This window comes from Meleagris gallopavo, chromosome 27 (genome assembly GCF_905368555.1).
Source record: "Meleagris gallopavo chromosome 27, MGAL_WU_HG_1.1, whole genome shotgun sequence".
NCBI lineage: Eukaryota > Metazoa > Chordata > Aves > Galliformes > Phasianidae > Meleagris > Meleagris gallopavo.
In genome coordinates, this window is record NC_139430.1 from 1,874,106 (window position 1) to 1,888,941 (window position 14,836).

General features: G+C 59.7%; 4 protein-coding genes across 9 annotated transcripts; 3 read left to right on the forward strand and 1 right to left on the reverse strand.

Moving 5' to 3' along the window:
* Nucleotides 1-547: 547 nt before the first annotated feature.
* Nucleotides 548-6,137, forward strand: HDGF (heparin binding growth factor). The gene is made up of 6 exons (XM_085209911.1): nt 548-837; nt 4,770-4,846; nt 4,992-5,130; nt 5,218-5,400; nt 5,469-5,674; nt 5,819-6,137. The coding sequence occupies exons 1-6, from the start codon at nt 751-753 to the stop codon at nt 5,823-5,825; spliced, it is 699 nt and encodes a 232-aa protein (XP_085066037.1). The 5' UTR covers nt 548-750; the 3' UTR covers nt 5,826-6,137.
* Nucleotides 6,138-6,643: 506 nt separating this feature from the next.
* Nucleotides 6,644-7,768, forward strand: MRPL24 (mitochondrial ribosomal protein L24). The gene is made up of 5 exons (XM_003204600.3): nt 6,644-6,908; nt 6,989-7,084; nt 7,163-7,266; nt 7,340-7,470; nt 7,550-7,768. The coding sequence occupies exons 1-5, from the start codon at nt 6,726-6,728 to the stop codon at nt 7,684-7,686; spliced, it is 651 nt and encodes a 216-aa protein (XP_003204648.3). The 5' UTR covers nt 6,644-6,725; the 3' UTR covers nt 7,687-7,768.
* A 101-nt stretch (nt 7,769-7,869) lies between these two features.
* METTL25B (methyltransferase like 25B) lies at nt 7,870-10,291 on the reverse strand. 3 transcript variants are annotated; one of them, XM_031556924.2, is made up of 7 exons: nt 10,178-10,290; nt 9,755-9,886; nt 9,382-9,678; nt 9,245-9,307; nt 8,426-9,162; nt 8,154-8,341; nt 7,870-8,089 (listed from the first exon to the last, which is right to left on the reverse strand). In XM_031556924.2, the coding sequence occupies exons 1-7, from the start codon at nt 10,214-10,216 to the stop codon at nt 7,923-7,925; spliced, it is 1,623 nt and encodes a 540-aa protein (XP_031412784.2). In that variant the 5' UTR covers nt 10,217-10,290; the 3' UTR covers nt 7,870-7,922. The 3 variants fall into 3 exon arrangements, with proteins under 3 accessions (XP_031412784.2, XP_085066010.1, XP_085066009.1); XM_085209884.1 differs by having other exon boundaries at nt 7,870-8,341; nt 10,178-10,291; XM_085209883.1 differs by lacking the exon at nt 10,178-10,290 and adding an exon at nt 10,042-10,172 and having other exon boundaries at nt 7,870-8,341.
* Nucleotides 10,292-10,319: 28 nt separating this feature from the next.
* On the forward strand, nt 10,320-14,031 carry ISG20L2 (interferon stimulated exonuclease gene 20 like 2). Of its 4 annotated transcripts, XM_085209907.1 has the most exons (5): nt 10,322-10,976; nt 11,317-11,517; nt 11,837-13,020; nt 13,283-13,498; nt 13,797-14,031. In XM_085209907.1, exons 1-3 carry the CDS (start codon nt 10,395-10,397, stop codon nt 11,948-11,950), a joined length of 897 nt encoding a protein of 298 aa, XP_085066033.1. In that variant the 5' UTR covers nt 10,322-10,394; the 3' UTR covers nt 11,951-13,020; nt 13,283-13,498; nt 13,797-14,031. The 4 variants fall into 4 exon arrangements, with proteins under 4 accessions (XP_085066036.1, XP_085066033.1, XP_085066032.1 ...); XM_085209910.1 differs by having other exon boundaries at nt 10,320-10,976; nt 11,317-11,446; nt 13,283-14,031; XM_085209906.1 differs by having other exon boundaries at nt 13,283-14,031.
* The last annotated feature ends 805 nt before the right edge of the window (nt 14,032-14,836 follow it).

Genomic DNA, 14,836 nt, shown 5'->3' on the forward strand with positions numbered 1-14,836 from the left:
AGCCGCGTGCTCAACGCCAGCCTACAGCTCCCAGCATGCCCCGCGCCAGCCGCCTTGCCAGGGCTCACAGCGCAGCGCCGAGCGGGACTGCAGCTCCCAGCATGCACCGCGCGGGACCTGCGCTGCTCACGGGGGCCTGTGGGTAGCCATGGCGGCCGGGGCCTGTCCTTATTATCCCATTCAGTTCTGTGGCGCTGCCTCGGCTGGCCACAGTACCAACCCGGTCCGTCCCCACCAATGGGGTGGTTTAGCGACACGGAGATACATTCCGAATCTTTTTAATTTATTTGGGTTCCCATCTCTCCCTCACCATCCCTTACCCCCCCACGTAGAGCCCACAGGTGGTAGCGCCTCACCTCCACGCATGCGCAGCCCAGCGCGCGCCAGGCCGAGCGCCGAGCGCATCCACCGTGCTGCCGCCGCGGGGGGGGGGGGGGTTGTGCGGGGGTGGGGGGGGAAGGGCGCGATTGAATTCAAACCCAAACAACCGCACGGGGCCGGGGCCGCCGTACCGCGCCGCTCCCAGATCGGGCCGGGGCCGCCCCCCCCCCCCCCGCACCGCGTTGCGGTGGGGGCCGCCCGCACCTCCCTCCGTGCGCTGCTCTCCCTCCTTCTCTCTTTTTCTCTTTCAACCCCCCCCCCCCCTTTTTTTTTTTTTTTGTGTGTGTGTGTGTGTGTGTTTTTTTTTTCCTCCCGCCGCCTTCCCGTTCCCAAACTTCACGCCGGGCCCCCCCGCGGCCCGCAGCCATCATGTCCCGCTCCCACCGGCAGAAGGAGTACAAGTGCGGGGACCTCGTCTTCGCCAAGATGAAGGGCTACCCCCACTGGCCCGCCCGGGTAAGCGGGGGCGGGGAGGGGAGGGCAGGGGACCTACGTTATTTTAGGATTTCATTTCATTCTATTTTATTCTTTCTGTTGTTTGTTGTGTTTTTTTTTTTTTTTTTTTCCCCTCTTCCATTTTGCCTGACCCTCTTTCGTTCCATTCGATCCTATCCCCACGTTCTGCCCGATTCCATTCTGCTCCGTTCCATCTCCTCTGTTTCATTCCCCCATTCCTCTCGGGAGCAGCCACCCCCCAGCCCCCCCCCCCCCTCCATTCCCCCCGTGGCCGTAGGTGTGTGCGGAGGTTCTCCACGTGGCCCCCCCACCCTCCCACGTTGCGTGACCCCGGGGCCTTTTGTGAGGGTTGGGGGGGTGGCGAAGTTTCACGGCCTTACTTGTGGGCTCCCCCTCCCCGGTACCACTCTGCCCCTTTATTCTGGGGAAGCAGCACTGAGGGGAGCCCGCCCTACAGCCTTCCACTTTCATTCCTCCCCCCAGGCCTAGATCCAGCCTTAGGCCCCCAGCACTGCTTCCTTGCTGCCCCCCCTCCAGGTCGTGGCTCCTTGTTGTGGGGCTCAGAACAGCGTGGGTTCCCTCCCCCCAGCCAACTTTGGGTCGGTTTATGGTGGTTTTGTTGGCCAGACTGCGGGGAGAGGCACTCAGTCGGGCAGCGGCCTGGCAGCACGCAGCCAAAGCGGCCATGGGGAGGAGGGGCAGCCTGCAGGGGCCCTGTCTGCTCCAGCCTTATGGGGGAGGAGGACCATGGGGATCTGTGAGGACATCACGCAGGGCCTGGAGCTCACACCACCAAGCCAAGGCCTTTCTGCAGCCTCACACCAGGCCGGACTCCTGCAGCCCAAATTAGCACAGGCCAGGGCGGTCGCTTGGGTTTCAGCCTCTATGGCTGCTCTCAGCCTGATCCTATGGGGACGCAGCCCTGGGGCCCACACCGGCCCCTCTGCAGGACTGAACCCCCCACCCTCCCTGACCCCATCACTTGCCCTGGTAGCATGGGCAGAGCCATGACTAATGGGGACGCTCCCGTCCCCTCCAGCCACTCGCTGGGGTTTTTTGTTTTCCGGCTCCTGGAATATGAAGCAGGTGTGGCCGGGAGGTGGCAGCTCCTTCCCCTCCCTGGGGAAGGGAGAAGTGCTGAGGCTGTTTTCCTAGTGCGTGCTTTGGGGGCTGCCCCTGAGATATAAGTGCTGTGAGCACCAAGCGTGTTCCATTGACATCTGTATGCAGAAAGCTCTCAGTGTGGCCTCTATGGAGAGGCTGCATTGGAGGGGAAACTGAGGCACTACAGCTGGGAGGACAAAGGGCCCACCCTTATGCTGTTCCTACAGGGTCCTTCCCACCACCTTTCTTGCTCACAGGCCATTATTGTCAGTTGCTTGGGTCAGATGCTGCCCCAGGGCCCTGATCCCATCACTGGGTATTGGGGGTGGATAGAGGCTGCTTTTGCTTGGATGAGGTCCTTCTGCCTCCTGTGCTGGCAGCAGGAGCTGGGGCTGCCCCAGGGGGACAAGAGAAACCTGTGGAGCTGTGCCTGGCGTCATGCCACTGAGCTGCAGCAGTGTCTCTTAGGATATGGGATGCATGAGCACTGCCTCCCTGTGGTCTTGACTGGTTAATCCCCCCTTCCCCACCCTAGTCACAATCCTGTTTCCATCACTGGGGAAACTGAGGCAGAAACCAGCGTCTGCTGGGTCTCTGCATGTGTTGTCCCAGGCTCTGGGCACTGGTTACAAAGTCCAGGTGCCAAGGTTGAGTGCAGAGTCCGTGTGGGGTACGTGCTTGTCCTGCCCCAGCTGTTCTCCAGAGCTGTCCCTCCTGTCCCACCCCCTTGTTTTGGCCTCCCCGGGTTCCTGTGCAAAGAACAGGCCGGTGACACCATGGCACCTCGTCCTGAAATATTGAGGTCTGGGATGGACAAACAGACATTGGTGCTATGGCAGAGCACCATATGGGCTCCAAATGGTGAAGGGTTTTCCAACAGCCCCAGCACCCGCCTGTGCTGTTGGCGCCCAGTCTGGCTATCTCTATGACATCCCCTTATCTCCCTGCCCCTGCTTCTTCCCCACCCGCTGCTGTGAGTAGAGATGTTCTGGGAGTGTTGGGTGAAAAAAGGCAGATAAGAGGTTGCCACCCATTGGGTCCCACCCATGATGTGACTCCGCGCCCTTTCTGGTTACCTACACAGTTACCAGAAATCCATGGGGTCCCTTCTATGGGCTGCATTGTGCTGCTTTGCCCAGCCACGACCTTGGCCAAGGACGGATCCTGTGGCACTGTGCACCAGAGGGCTCTGGGACGATAGGGTCCCTGTCGCTGCTGGGGGATGTCCCACAGAATGAACACTGGGGGCTGAGCCACCATGTGCAGCACCACGTGCACAGCCTCTCCTCAGGGACGGAGGTTTTAAAAATATCTGGTCCTGCTTGCAAGGCATTGTGGCCTCTCCAGAGCTGTATCTGTACCATGTAATTCTCAGCAGGGTGAAGTAAACCTGTAAACGGCCCTTTTGAATGGGAAAAGTTGAAGCCATTGGGGTGGCAGAGCCGGGATATTCCCACAGGAGTGGAGAATAGAGCGTCCTCACCTGGACCCACTCCCCTTGGGGCTGATGGGGCCTTTGGTGCCACTGCTGAGGAGAGACCTGTGGAAACATGATCTGTGTTGAGTGTCCTGCAGCGTGGAGCTGGGCAGGCTGGCCAGCTGCCCTCTGAATCAGATTTTCTCCTCCGCCCCATCAGCACTGTGGGCGGGGGTCCAGCACCATGATGTGAGGCCAAGCTCTGCACTGTCAAGAGCTGCTCACTCCATCCCTGCCCCAATTTCTCTGCTGTGTTTGTAAAATGGAGCTGGGAACAACGAGACCCTCAGAGGGCTCCCACACGTGGAGTGTGTCCTTGGGGCCAGGGGTGCTGGATGGAGACATCCCATCCCTCCTGGGCACCCCCAGCCCAGGTCTGTGCCAGCACTGTCACCCGGTGCAGCCCTGTGCCTCAGCTCTTGGACTTCTCAGGATATTTCCAGCAGAATCCCCTCTGCCAGCTCTGGCATTGAGTCCTGCAAGTTGCTCCAGGGCCACGTCTGTGATGTGCCAGGAGGAAGGAAACAAAAAAACCCCACTGGCAGCCCTTTGGGAGCCCCACACCAGCATGGAACCTGGGGAAACTGAGGCTCAGCACTGATGTTTGGCAAAGGTCGTGCCGTGAGTCAGCAGCACGCTGTCAGCGGGACGCAGCACTGGAGCCAGCAATCTCACCCCGCCGCCCTTCTCCGCTTCAAGACCCCCACCCTACTTCTCTCCTTCCACCTCCCTTTGAGGCTTCCTTGGGAATTTATGGCTGCGCTCGTGCTGGCTCAAGCCGGGGTTATTTTTAGACTCTATAAAAAGCTGCCAGAGCCACTTTGCGCTCTGCTCCCGCGTGGTGCACTGGGAATATTCACGCTTGGTGAATTGGCACCTGCTGACGGGGCCGTGCTGGCTGCTCGCCGAGTTGGGGGCTCACAGAGCTTCAGGCGAGCTGGGGTGTTTTGGCCGCTGCCACAAGAGCTGGGTTGGAGCTGTTCCTCCTGCGTGCAGCCACGATTTTGCTGAGCTAAATGTGTCTGAGCCAGTCTAGACAAGAGCTTACAGCGACCGCTTCTCGCTGTCCCCTCCGGTGCCCACACTGCTGCCACAGGGATGCAGCTTCACATCAAGCTGTGATGCTCAGGCTGGATCCAGGTGCAGTGGGGTGCCCATCCAGCCCAGGGCTGCCATAATCCTTTTGTTATCTGCTGTTTTTGCCCCTGATGTTGCTGGCTGGTGGGTGAATTCCTGAGGAATAAGGCCAAGAGGTGGCACGCAATGGCCCGTATACCCGTGTTCTAACCAGTGGATGATGTCCCATCATTGTGCCCTTCCCAGCCCTCACTCCTTTCTCCATGTCATACAGATTGATGAGATGCCAGAAGCTGCAGTAAAGTCCTCCTCCAACAAATACCAAGTCTTCTTCTTTGGGACCCATGAAACGTGAGTGGAGCCACGGTGCATGTGAGGGATGGGATCAGTGGGGTCGTAGATGGGACCCACACTCTGTGATCTGGGTCTCTTTGGGTGCCGTAATGCCAATGAGGCCCTCCCCAGGTGCTGTTACTCATTGCTTCTCCCTGATCAGGGCATTCCTGGGGCCCAAAGACCTCTTCCCCTATGAAGAATGCAAGGAGAAGTTTGGGAAACCCAACAAAAGGAAAGGGTTCAGTGAAGGTTTGTGGGAAATCGAGCACAACCCAACTGTCAAAGCCTCCGGCTACCAGGTGGGTGACTTCCCTCTGTGGCCACTTCCTGCCCTGCTCTCTGGGTGTCCTGTCCCACCCCTCTAAGCCCCCCCTGTCCATTTCCAGCCTACCCAGAAGAAGACCTGCTCTGAGGACGCTGAGCCAGAGCAAGAGCCAGAGGGTGACGGGGAGAAGAAGGGCAACGCAGAGGGCAGCAGCGATGAGGAGGGGAAGCTAGTGATCGACGAGCAATCCAAGGAGAAGAACGAAAAAGCCGGGATCAAGAGGAAAGCAGAAGATGCTTTGGAGGTAGGAAGGGGATGGAGACGTGGTCAGGGGGCACTGGGGCTGGGCTGAGCCTATCTCTCCCTGCCCAGGACTCCCCCAAGCGCACCAAGGAGATAGAAGGGCAGGAAGCAGAGAAGAAGATAGACAACGAAGAGGCTCCCAAGGAGGAGCCGAAGCCCAACCCAGCCGAAGGGGAGAAGGAGAAGAACAGCGATGCTGCCAGCGTGCCGGACGCCAATGAAGCCAAGCAGGAGGGCAAGGATAAGGCAGAGGAGGTCAGAGACCACAAGGAGAGGTGAGGGCAGTGAACGGGGTGATCCCAGTCCCCAAAATGCAGGCTCCCTTCTACCCATGTGGGCACTGGGGAGCAGCCCTGGCAGCAGGGTGGGGGTCCTGGTGCCATGGGGTCCATCACCATGTCTTTTCTTGACCATTGCAGCCTGTAGTGGCCTCCCTGGCGAGCTGATCTCCCGCTGTCCCTTCCCTGCTGGGCTCCCAGGGTGTTGCCCCATCTCGCCCTCGTCGCCTCGTCACGTCCACGGCTCCGGAAACGAGAAACAAACAGAAAATGAAATTTAAAAAAAAAAAAAAAAAAAAAAAAAAAAGAGAGAGAGAAATGAAGAGAAACCCAGTAATGAGAACCCCTGAACCGACCCGCATCTCCTGGCCCTGCTGTCGTGGGGCGCATGCTTTGTATTAGTGATTTCTAGGGGGCTGATCAGTTGATTTGAAATAAAAGCGATTCATGCCTTTTTAAAGTGCTTCTGCCTGCATTTTCCTCTGGGGGTGCCGGCCCCTTCCTGCTCTAGGCCGCTTTGGGTCGTTTTGTGTCTTGATGCCAGAAGGAGTCCTGAGGTGAACTGAGAAACAGTTGGAAGAGAGGAAAAACGGAAGGGAGGCAATGGGGGCCCTGGGCTGCTGCCCGGACTCCTGGGGAGCCGTGGGGCTGGAACTGTAGTAGAAAATGGAGCCCTGGCCAGGCTCCCGCACCGCAGACGGAGCTGGGCTCGCAGCCGCCCTGCCCACTGCTGCTGCACTCGAGCCCCTCTGTCCGGGACCTATTGTGGGGACAATGGGGGCCGTGGGAGACAGCTGGAACTACAACTCCCAGCGTGCCCCGCGCGACCTCCCACGTGATTGTTCCGCCCAATCGCGGCCGCTCCCGGGATGCACCGCGCCAGAGGCGGGGAGAGAGGCGCAACTCCCGGCGGGCGCTGCGGTGCGGGCGGCCCCGGGTGGGAGGGACGGACGGACGGACGGACGGAAGGACGGAGGGGGGGGGGGGCGTGGTGGGGAGGGCGGTGCTGCGGGTTCGACCCCCGTCCGGTGCCCCCAGCCCCGGCACCATGCGCTTATCGGCTCTTCTGAGCCTGGCAGCCCGGCCTAAGCTGCCCAAGGGTTACCGGCACGGCACCTGGCGGCCCGGCACCGCAGCCGAACGCCTCCGGAATCCCCCGGGGCTACGTCGCAAGAAGATCTTCGTGGAACCCATCAGCAGGGAGGATTGGAAGGTGTTCCGCGGTGATACGGTGAGCACGCGGCACAAACCCCGGTTTAAGTGGGTGGGGGAAGCCCCGCTGAACCCCCACCTCCCCCCAACCCTGTGCAGGTCCAGGTGCTGACCGGGAAGGATGCGGGGAAGCAGGCGATGGTCACCCAGGTTGTACGCGCCCGTAACTGGGTGGTGGTGGAAGGGCTGAACACGGTGAGTATCGAGCGTGGAGTTGAGCCCAGATGCATCCCAGTGGGTGCAGAGCAGCCGTAACCCTGCCCTGTCCCGCAGCATTACCGCTATGTCAATAGGAATGCCAAGTACAGCAGCACCTACATTGCCAGCGAGGCTCCGCTGCTGCTCAACCAGATCTCTTTGGTGGACCCTGAGGACCGGTAATTCGCACGGGGAGCTGGGGAGCCCTCTGCTGGCTTCAGTGCTGACCCTCTCACATCATATGCCCACCAGGAAGCCAACAGAGGTAGACTGGCGGTACACGGAGGAAGGTGAGCGTGTCCGTGTCTCGCTACGCACCGGCCGTATCATCCCCCTCCCTCTGCGACAGCGCCGGGACGGCATCGTTCCTGAGCAGTGGATTGGTGAGGGGATGGGGGATGGCTGTGAGCTGCAGCATCCACAAGGTGCTTGGAGGCTTAGCTCCGTCCCCTCCACCCGCAGATGGCCCCAAGGACACATCGGTAGATGACACGCTGGAAAAAACCTACACGCCATCCCTGAAGACCTTTGAGGAGGAGATCATGGACGCCATGGGGATTGTGGAGACACGCAGGGCCAAGAAATCCTACTGGTACTAAATCTTACGTGAAACCTTTCCTGAAGCTGTGTTCTGTGCTCCAATGGCAGCAGCTTGCAATAAAGATGCCCCTTTATTTTTCATAGCTGTAGTGCTTTTTGGCAGCTCTGGGTCACACTGACAGGATGCAAACTATCCTGCTTTCCCCCCCCTCCCCTCCTGCTCACTCAGTCCAAGCCTCGCACCATGTAAAACCAGGTTTTATTCTAGCTTGTGCCTCACAGCCAACAACTGGGCTCAGCCCTGCCCCTGCCCGCCTCCACCCTTCACCATGTCTTCGTCCTCACGGATGTCCTTGTCCAGGCCTGACAGCACTGCATCCAGTGGCACCCGTGCGGCCACCAGCACCAGGTTGCGTGGGGAGAACCGGGGGTTGAAGAGGGGCACGAGGGCACACTGGAAACCTGTGGAGAAAGGGATGGTTGGCACCTGCAGCTCCCTGCAGCTCCCTACCCTGCCAGCACCCACCTTGCTCCCGCAGGTACAGTAGGCGATCAAGCAGGATGAGGGTCTCCACCAGTGGGGCCAACAGCAACACCAGGCTGAAGAAGGCAACCACCTTGTGCTGCTGACAGAGCATGGCACACACCGACTCTGAATCTAGAGGCACAGCAGCTGAGTCCAGCCCCACAAGAGTCAGCCCCAGCCGGGCATACCTGTGGGATAAAGCCATGCCAGTCCCACAAGTGCCCAAGGAGGATGCCAGGAGGGGATCGAAGGGGAAGCGACCCCATACGCACTCGGGGAAGCTGAGCGTGTGGGCTTTCTTCACTGTCTGCACTCCCAGGTGCTTTTTGCTGGGATCAGCTGCCTGGATGAGGGTCTCCAGCACAGCACGGTAGCAGTGAATACGCAAACATTCGCTGTCCCTGCGCAGCCGCTCTGTGTACTCCTCCACTGCATGGCATGCAGCCTCACGAGCCCGGTAGGACAGCGTGTGACCTGGCAGCCCAGCCACCCAGGCGCTCAGTGGGTAGCCAGGAAGGTTGGAAGCAGTTGGCTCAGGGCACGTGGAGAGTTTCATATAACAGCAAGCTGCTGAGGTGACAGCAGCCACCTGGGGGCTGCGGGCGAAGTGACGCAGGAGGGCCACGCTGAGGTCCCCGCAGGCGTGAAGCCCAGTCAGCAGTACCTGCTCGCTATCCACAGGCCATGCCAGTGGGTTCCTGGCAGCGAGGGCTGGCCCTGGAGTGGGGGCCAGCAGGAACTCTTGCCCAGGTGCCTGTGGATCCAGCCAGCCAGCCACGTGTTGAGGGCGTCGGGGACAAAGGGATGCAGGATCTGTAGGGTCTCGGGCTGTGTTTGGGTGGTGCTGGGAGGGTTGCAGCCTCCTACTGTCACCCCGTGCCTGGGCTTTCCCCAGCTCCCGCAGCAACTCCTGGTCAAAGTGCTCTGCCAGGCTGACCAGGCGGCCGTCACCCTCCACAGCAGTGATGGACAAGCCAAGACTGAAGGCCAGGAAACGAGAGAGATGACCCTGGGAGGGGGACAGGAGAATATGGAGACATGCTTGTGCGGGAGACATCCCTGAGGATCACCTCACAGCAGTCCCTTCCTACCTGCCCTGCGCCCACATCCACCACATGTTCACAGCCGGTGGCCTGGCTCAGTCGCTGCAGCACCTGTGGGGAGAGGGGACCATGAGTTTACGGGGAAGCTGCGAGGTGACACCAGGGGGAAGAACTGGGACACCCACCTTGCCCAGGCGCCAGATCTCGTGCTGCTTCTTGGGCTTGACGTGGCGGCGCAGAAGTGGGTGTAAGTGGGGGCTTTGGCAGGGTGGGCGTGGGGCATCCCCCAGCTGCCCCCGGGGGAAGGAGAGAGCATGGACAGCAGTGGTGAAGGCCAGCAGGGAGAGTGGCCACACTGTGCCCTGCCCCACCATGCCCCCAGTCCCCAGCAGCATGGCTGCCAGCTGCGGGGAGTCTGCCACTTCTAGGGCTGCCTGCCAGGCTGGTGGGAGCTTTGCCCACAGCCCCTCAGTGAAGAAGTCCTGTGGGGAGTGAGAGTTGCTGGACACGGTGCTGGGGACATGCTGGGGACGTGGAGGACACGCTGGGGACACTCACAATGATGTAGGAGTCGAGGAGGGGACGGTACAGTGATAGGAGGCGGACAATGTTTGCTGCTCGCTGCTGCTCCCAGTGCAGGGGGGATCGGGGGGCACCTGCCATGGCTGTGATGTCACGCTCTGATGTCACCTGAAGGTGTGATGTCACTCAGAGACCCCTCCTCTGGGGTCATGACATCACCCAGGGATGCCAACCCTCTGCCTGTCCATGACCTCACAGAGCCACAACATCCTTCAGTGCCATGCCACAGGGCTGTGACACCATTCATAGCCACAGCTCTTTACCTGCACCCGTGACATCACAGATCTGTGACACAACAGGGTCGCGATGTCACGAGATAAGCCAGGCCCCCCACCCAGGTACTCCTGGGCCATAGAGACGCCCCTCCCGCAGGCCAGAGCGGCCCCATGCGCCACTCACCGCCCGGCCCCTCCGCGTTCCCGCCGCGCCGCCGCGCATGCGTAACCGCCCGCTGGGCGCCCAGGGAGCACGCGCAGTTCTGCCATCACCCCACTGCGCAGGCGCACGGGCTGCGTGCGGGTTGCGCGCAGGCGCGTAGGCGCAGGCGCGCTTCCGTTACCGGCAGTTTCCGCTTCCGTTGGTGGTGGGGGGAGGGTTGGGCGCTGCGGGTTTCACCATGTCGGACCTCATCCTCAACGTCACCTTTGGGGTCGTCGAGCCCGCCCGTCGCGTCCCGGCCGGGAACCGTAAGCACAGGAACTTCTTGAGGCGGCGGCATTTGGAACGGAAACGTGCGCTCAGGCAGAAAGAGCGCCCGGCGGCCCCGCAGCCCGAAGGAGGCCGCCGAAAGAAGCGCGGCAGGAAGAGGAAGCTGAAGGCGGAGGTCGGGGAGCGGGGGGAGCACGGAGGGAAAGATCCCCCCGGGTCCTCCGGCGGCAAGGAGCCCTCGGCCCGCAGCACCACGCAAAAAACGGTCACCAAGGGAGCAAAAAAAGCCGTTAAGGGCCCAGTGCGAGCCTCCGGGCTGCCCCCGGCGCCCAGCAAGTTCGTGGCTATCGACTGTGAGATGGTGGGCACCGGGCCTCGTGGGCAAACCAGCGCCTTGGCCCGCTGTAGCATTGTGAGCTACGAGGGCGATGTGCTGTACGACAGCTACGTGCGGCCCACAGAGCCCATCGTGGACTATCGCAGCCGCTGGAGCGGCATCTGCAAGAAGCACATGCTCAACGCCGTCCCCTTCTGCAAGGCCCAGAAGGAGGTGTGATGTTGGGGGTGATGTGGCCATGGGGCAGGGAAGAGGGACAGTGCTCCCGGTGGGCTTTGAGGGCTGTCTGTGATGGGTGGGGGATTGCTGAGGTCATGGCACGTTGATGGGGACTGCCCACATTCCAGTCCCCATCCTGCAGCAGAGGGGATGTCACCCCACGCCTCTGCTGCTCTCATTCAGTCCTACATCATAGCCCTAAGCTGTGATTCCCACTGGTAACGGGGTAGACCCATGTTCCTGGGCACAACCACCACTGCTGTGGGGTAGGATGCTTCAATGGGCAGCATGGTGCACTGGGGACTGCTCTAATGCTCCCTCCTTCCCTCCCCAGATCCTGAAGATCCTCTCCGGAAAGGTGGTGGTTGGCCACGCCGTACACAATGACTTCAGGGCTCTCAAGTACTTCCACCCCAAAGCACTCATCCGTGACACATCCAAAATCCCCTTGTTGAACCGAAAGGGTGGGTTCCCCGAGAATATCACCGTCTCCCTGAAGCACCTCACTAAGGAACTGCTGCACAAAGATATCCAGGTCTGAGGCTGCTTCAAAGCCACTTCTGGGGCAAGAAATTCCCCAGTCCCTAAGGAGTGTAGGGGACAAACATGCGGTGTGAAGGGGCTGTGGGGAGGTTTGCCCTGCTTGTTTGCTATCTGTGCTTGGGTAGGGGACAGAGGTGTGTTATTTCCCGTCCTGGGGCTGGGGAATCCCGAGGTCAGTCACTGCCTTGTACCTCAGTCTCTTCCCTGAAAGACCTCTTGCAAGAGCATTTCAGCTGCAGAGCGTCACTGGGGCTTTTTCTTTCTCAGCAGTGCCCTGGGCTGTTCCAACTCTTTGTCACTGTCCCCAACAGGTTGGCAAAAATGGACATTGTTCAGTGGAGGACGCCAGGAGCACCATGGAGCTGTACAAGATCGTGGAGGCAGAGTGGGAGCAACACTTGATGCTGAACTCTGAGCAGGAGTGACTGCCCTCACAGTCCAGCCCAGACCTCATGGGTCACAGAGCCTTGAGCCAGTGGGAGGAAGAATAGGATGGAGCAGAGGCACCAAGTGCTGTAGTGCACTCTAGCTCACTGGTAGTGGAGATAGTAGCATTATCAAGTTATGACTGTTCTTTCTCCCTACTCTGAGCATTGCATGTGCCTTTGTTATACTGTGCTCTGTACCCCACCAGAGATGTGGGGAGAGCAAGGGCCGCCTGTGCCTCCTGGGGGTCCATCCAGTCCCAGAGCAGTTCTGGGATGTCAGAGCCCTTTGGGACCCCAGTCATGTTGGAGTGCCCAAGCTTGGCTGTACCAGGAAGAGTATTCCTAGGAGGGCAGCTGAGGGACCTTTGTGGATGGGTTCTGCCCAGCTGTGGGCATAGAGGGGACAGAGACAGCTCTGGGTACGGCACTAAGGCCACACCAGCTGGGCTCATCCTGAGCACAGATCCAGATGCAGGGAGCAATCCTTCATGCCCTCAGGCCAGTTGCCTCCCATGTTTCACAACTACCTCTGACAAGGACCAGCAGGGGCCACGACTGCCACAGGGCTCCGGGACACAAGCGGGCTGGGGCAGGTCCTGCCAGCTGGGAAGTCCCCACACTCCTGGGAGCTGCTCCCCCGCGGGATTTGAGTGCTGTCGTCCTCTTTGCGTAAGTGCTGCTGTGGGGGCTGGGGCGGGACCACTGTCCCCATCTGTCTGTCTCTGCCACCGGGGACGCTGTGTCCTTTACAGACACCTCTGAACACCGACATGTATTTGCTGAACTCTTGAACATACCCTAAGTTCTCCGTCTGCTCTGATCAGCCCACCGTGGAGCTGCTTTGAAGTGAAATGTTAATGTTCAAAATGCCCATTAAAAATGTCTGTCCCCCTGTGTTCCAAATTGCCAAGCATGGCTGTGTGTGCAGCAACAGGGGAAGCAGGAGGCACTTCCCACATCTCCAACTTGCAGGCTCTGCGTGAAATCTTGATGTTGTTTGAAATCAAAGCAGTTCAGGAGAAGGCTGGGGAAGGGCTTGCAAAGGAGCAGGCGCCGGACTTGACAAAGTCAGTCCAAAATTGGTTGAGCGGGACTGCAGGCGTGGGCTGCTCGCCCACCTCTAAATATTGTTTCTTGTGACCCCATTCTGGGACCAGGGCTGCACAGACAGGGGAGAGGTGCCCTTGCCTGGTGCAGAGCAGCAGAGCTCCTTTCCCCTGGGCTCCAAGCAGGACCCTGATGCCTGGGGTGACTGCTGTGAGCTGTCACCCACCACCTGCCAGCAGCTGCTTTGTGTTGACCTTTCCTACGCCTCTTCTTCATGCCCAGGTATGAGCCAGAGCTCTGCAAAGTTCCAGCAGTGTTGGGTCCAGTGTGCAGAGCCCAAGATTCCTCCTCTTATTTTGGGCTGTGTGGACAGAGCTGTCCCAGTTGGGGGACCCCTTATCTGCACCTGAGCCCTGTTCTGGAGAGAGACTGGGAGTGGAAGAGCAGAAGGGCTTGGGAAGCAAAATGGGTCCTGACCCCAGCGCTGCTGGGTTTAAGGTAGGTTGTGCTCTCTCTTCTCCTTAACAGCAGGATGAAAACAACACAATGGCACTGTCCCTAACTGGATGTGCTATGCCCAGAGCAGAGTGGGCTAGAAACCAGCTAGATCTTACCCTTGAGCCCCCACTGCTACATTTCCCTTGGCCATGGGTTCTGCCCACCCAGAGTCCTGCTGGGGTGGCAGCAGGAGAGAGCCTTGGCCCTCACTCCCTTCCCTGCATGAGGAGTGGGGCAGCCAAAACCAACATGTCCAGCCCAGGCTGCTTATCCCTCTGCACCTCCTCCATCTCTGCAGCTCCAGCTGGTGGGCGCTGCCGGAGCGATGCTGGTACTGAGCAGACCCTGGGAGTGCAGCCAGCCTGGCCGGTGCATCCCCATGCGTAGCTGAACGAGACGGGCCTGAATGCACGTCACATTTTCCAGTGTTTTGGGGTGTTTATGCTGTTATGCTCAGCTCTCAGCATGTCCCAGGCAGGGATAAGGGGTGGGAGCGACAATCGTGGCCGGAATAAAGCACTTCCCAACCTCCAGATGTTTGGCTGAGTGACGAGAGCGGCTGAGCGAGAGACACTCGTTAAAAATCTGCTGGGTTTGGGGATGTCTGGGTCACTAGGAGGGGACAGTGGGGCCCTGGTGCAAAGGATAGGGCCAGGCAGCAAAGACAGAGGGGGAATTCTAGGGGGAGCCATTCATTTTGTGTTTAAACACTGAAGTTTTATCCACTGTGCCAGTGAGGGATGCCCAAGCTATGCAGAGGAGTGGGCAGCACGCTACCAAGCAGCCATGCACACGTGTGCCTCATGCAGTGTGTGTCCATCACAGAGCTGTTGTGGCCCCAAGCACAAAAGAAGGTGAGGAGGCATTGGAGAGGCTGGGAGCCTTTGTGTCTGGCTGCGTTTGGAAGCAATTAAAATGGGGTGGGAGTTTACAATCTGGGTTATAAATGGCCGACCGTTAAAAAGTTTTTACGTCTGGAAATGAGAACCATGCAGTCCGGCCCCATCTTGTCGGCAGATGCTTAATGGAGCTCCTGGGGGGGGGAGGGGGGTCACAGTATGGGGATGGGGGCTCCAGTGGGGACCACTGTGGGGTCCCGTGGGTGCTGTGCCAACGCTGTGCTCCCTGTGAGGGGCTCAGGGCCATCGTTGCAGTCACTCCATACTTATGGGGGCACTGGGGGGCTGCAGTGGTGCTCAGATGGCTGCAGTTTGCTGGGATTGCTGTGATGCATTGCAGTGCCAGCTGTTTCCAATGGCTGATCCAGCTGTGCAGCCGGGTGTGGGAGCTCCGTGGCTGCAATGTAATCCCTGTTTCTGTGCTCAGCCATCCTGGGAC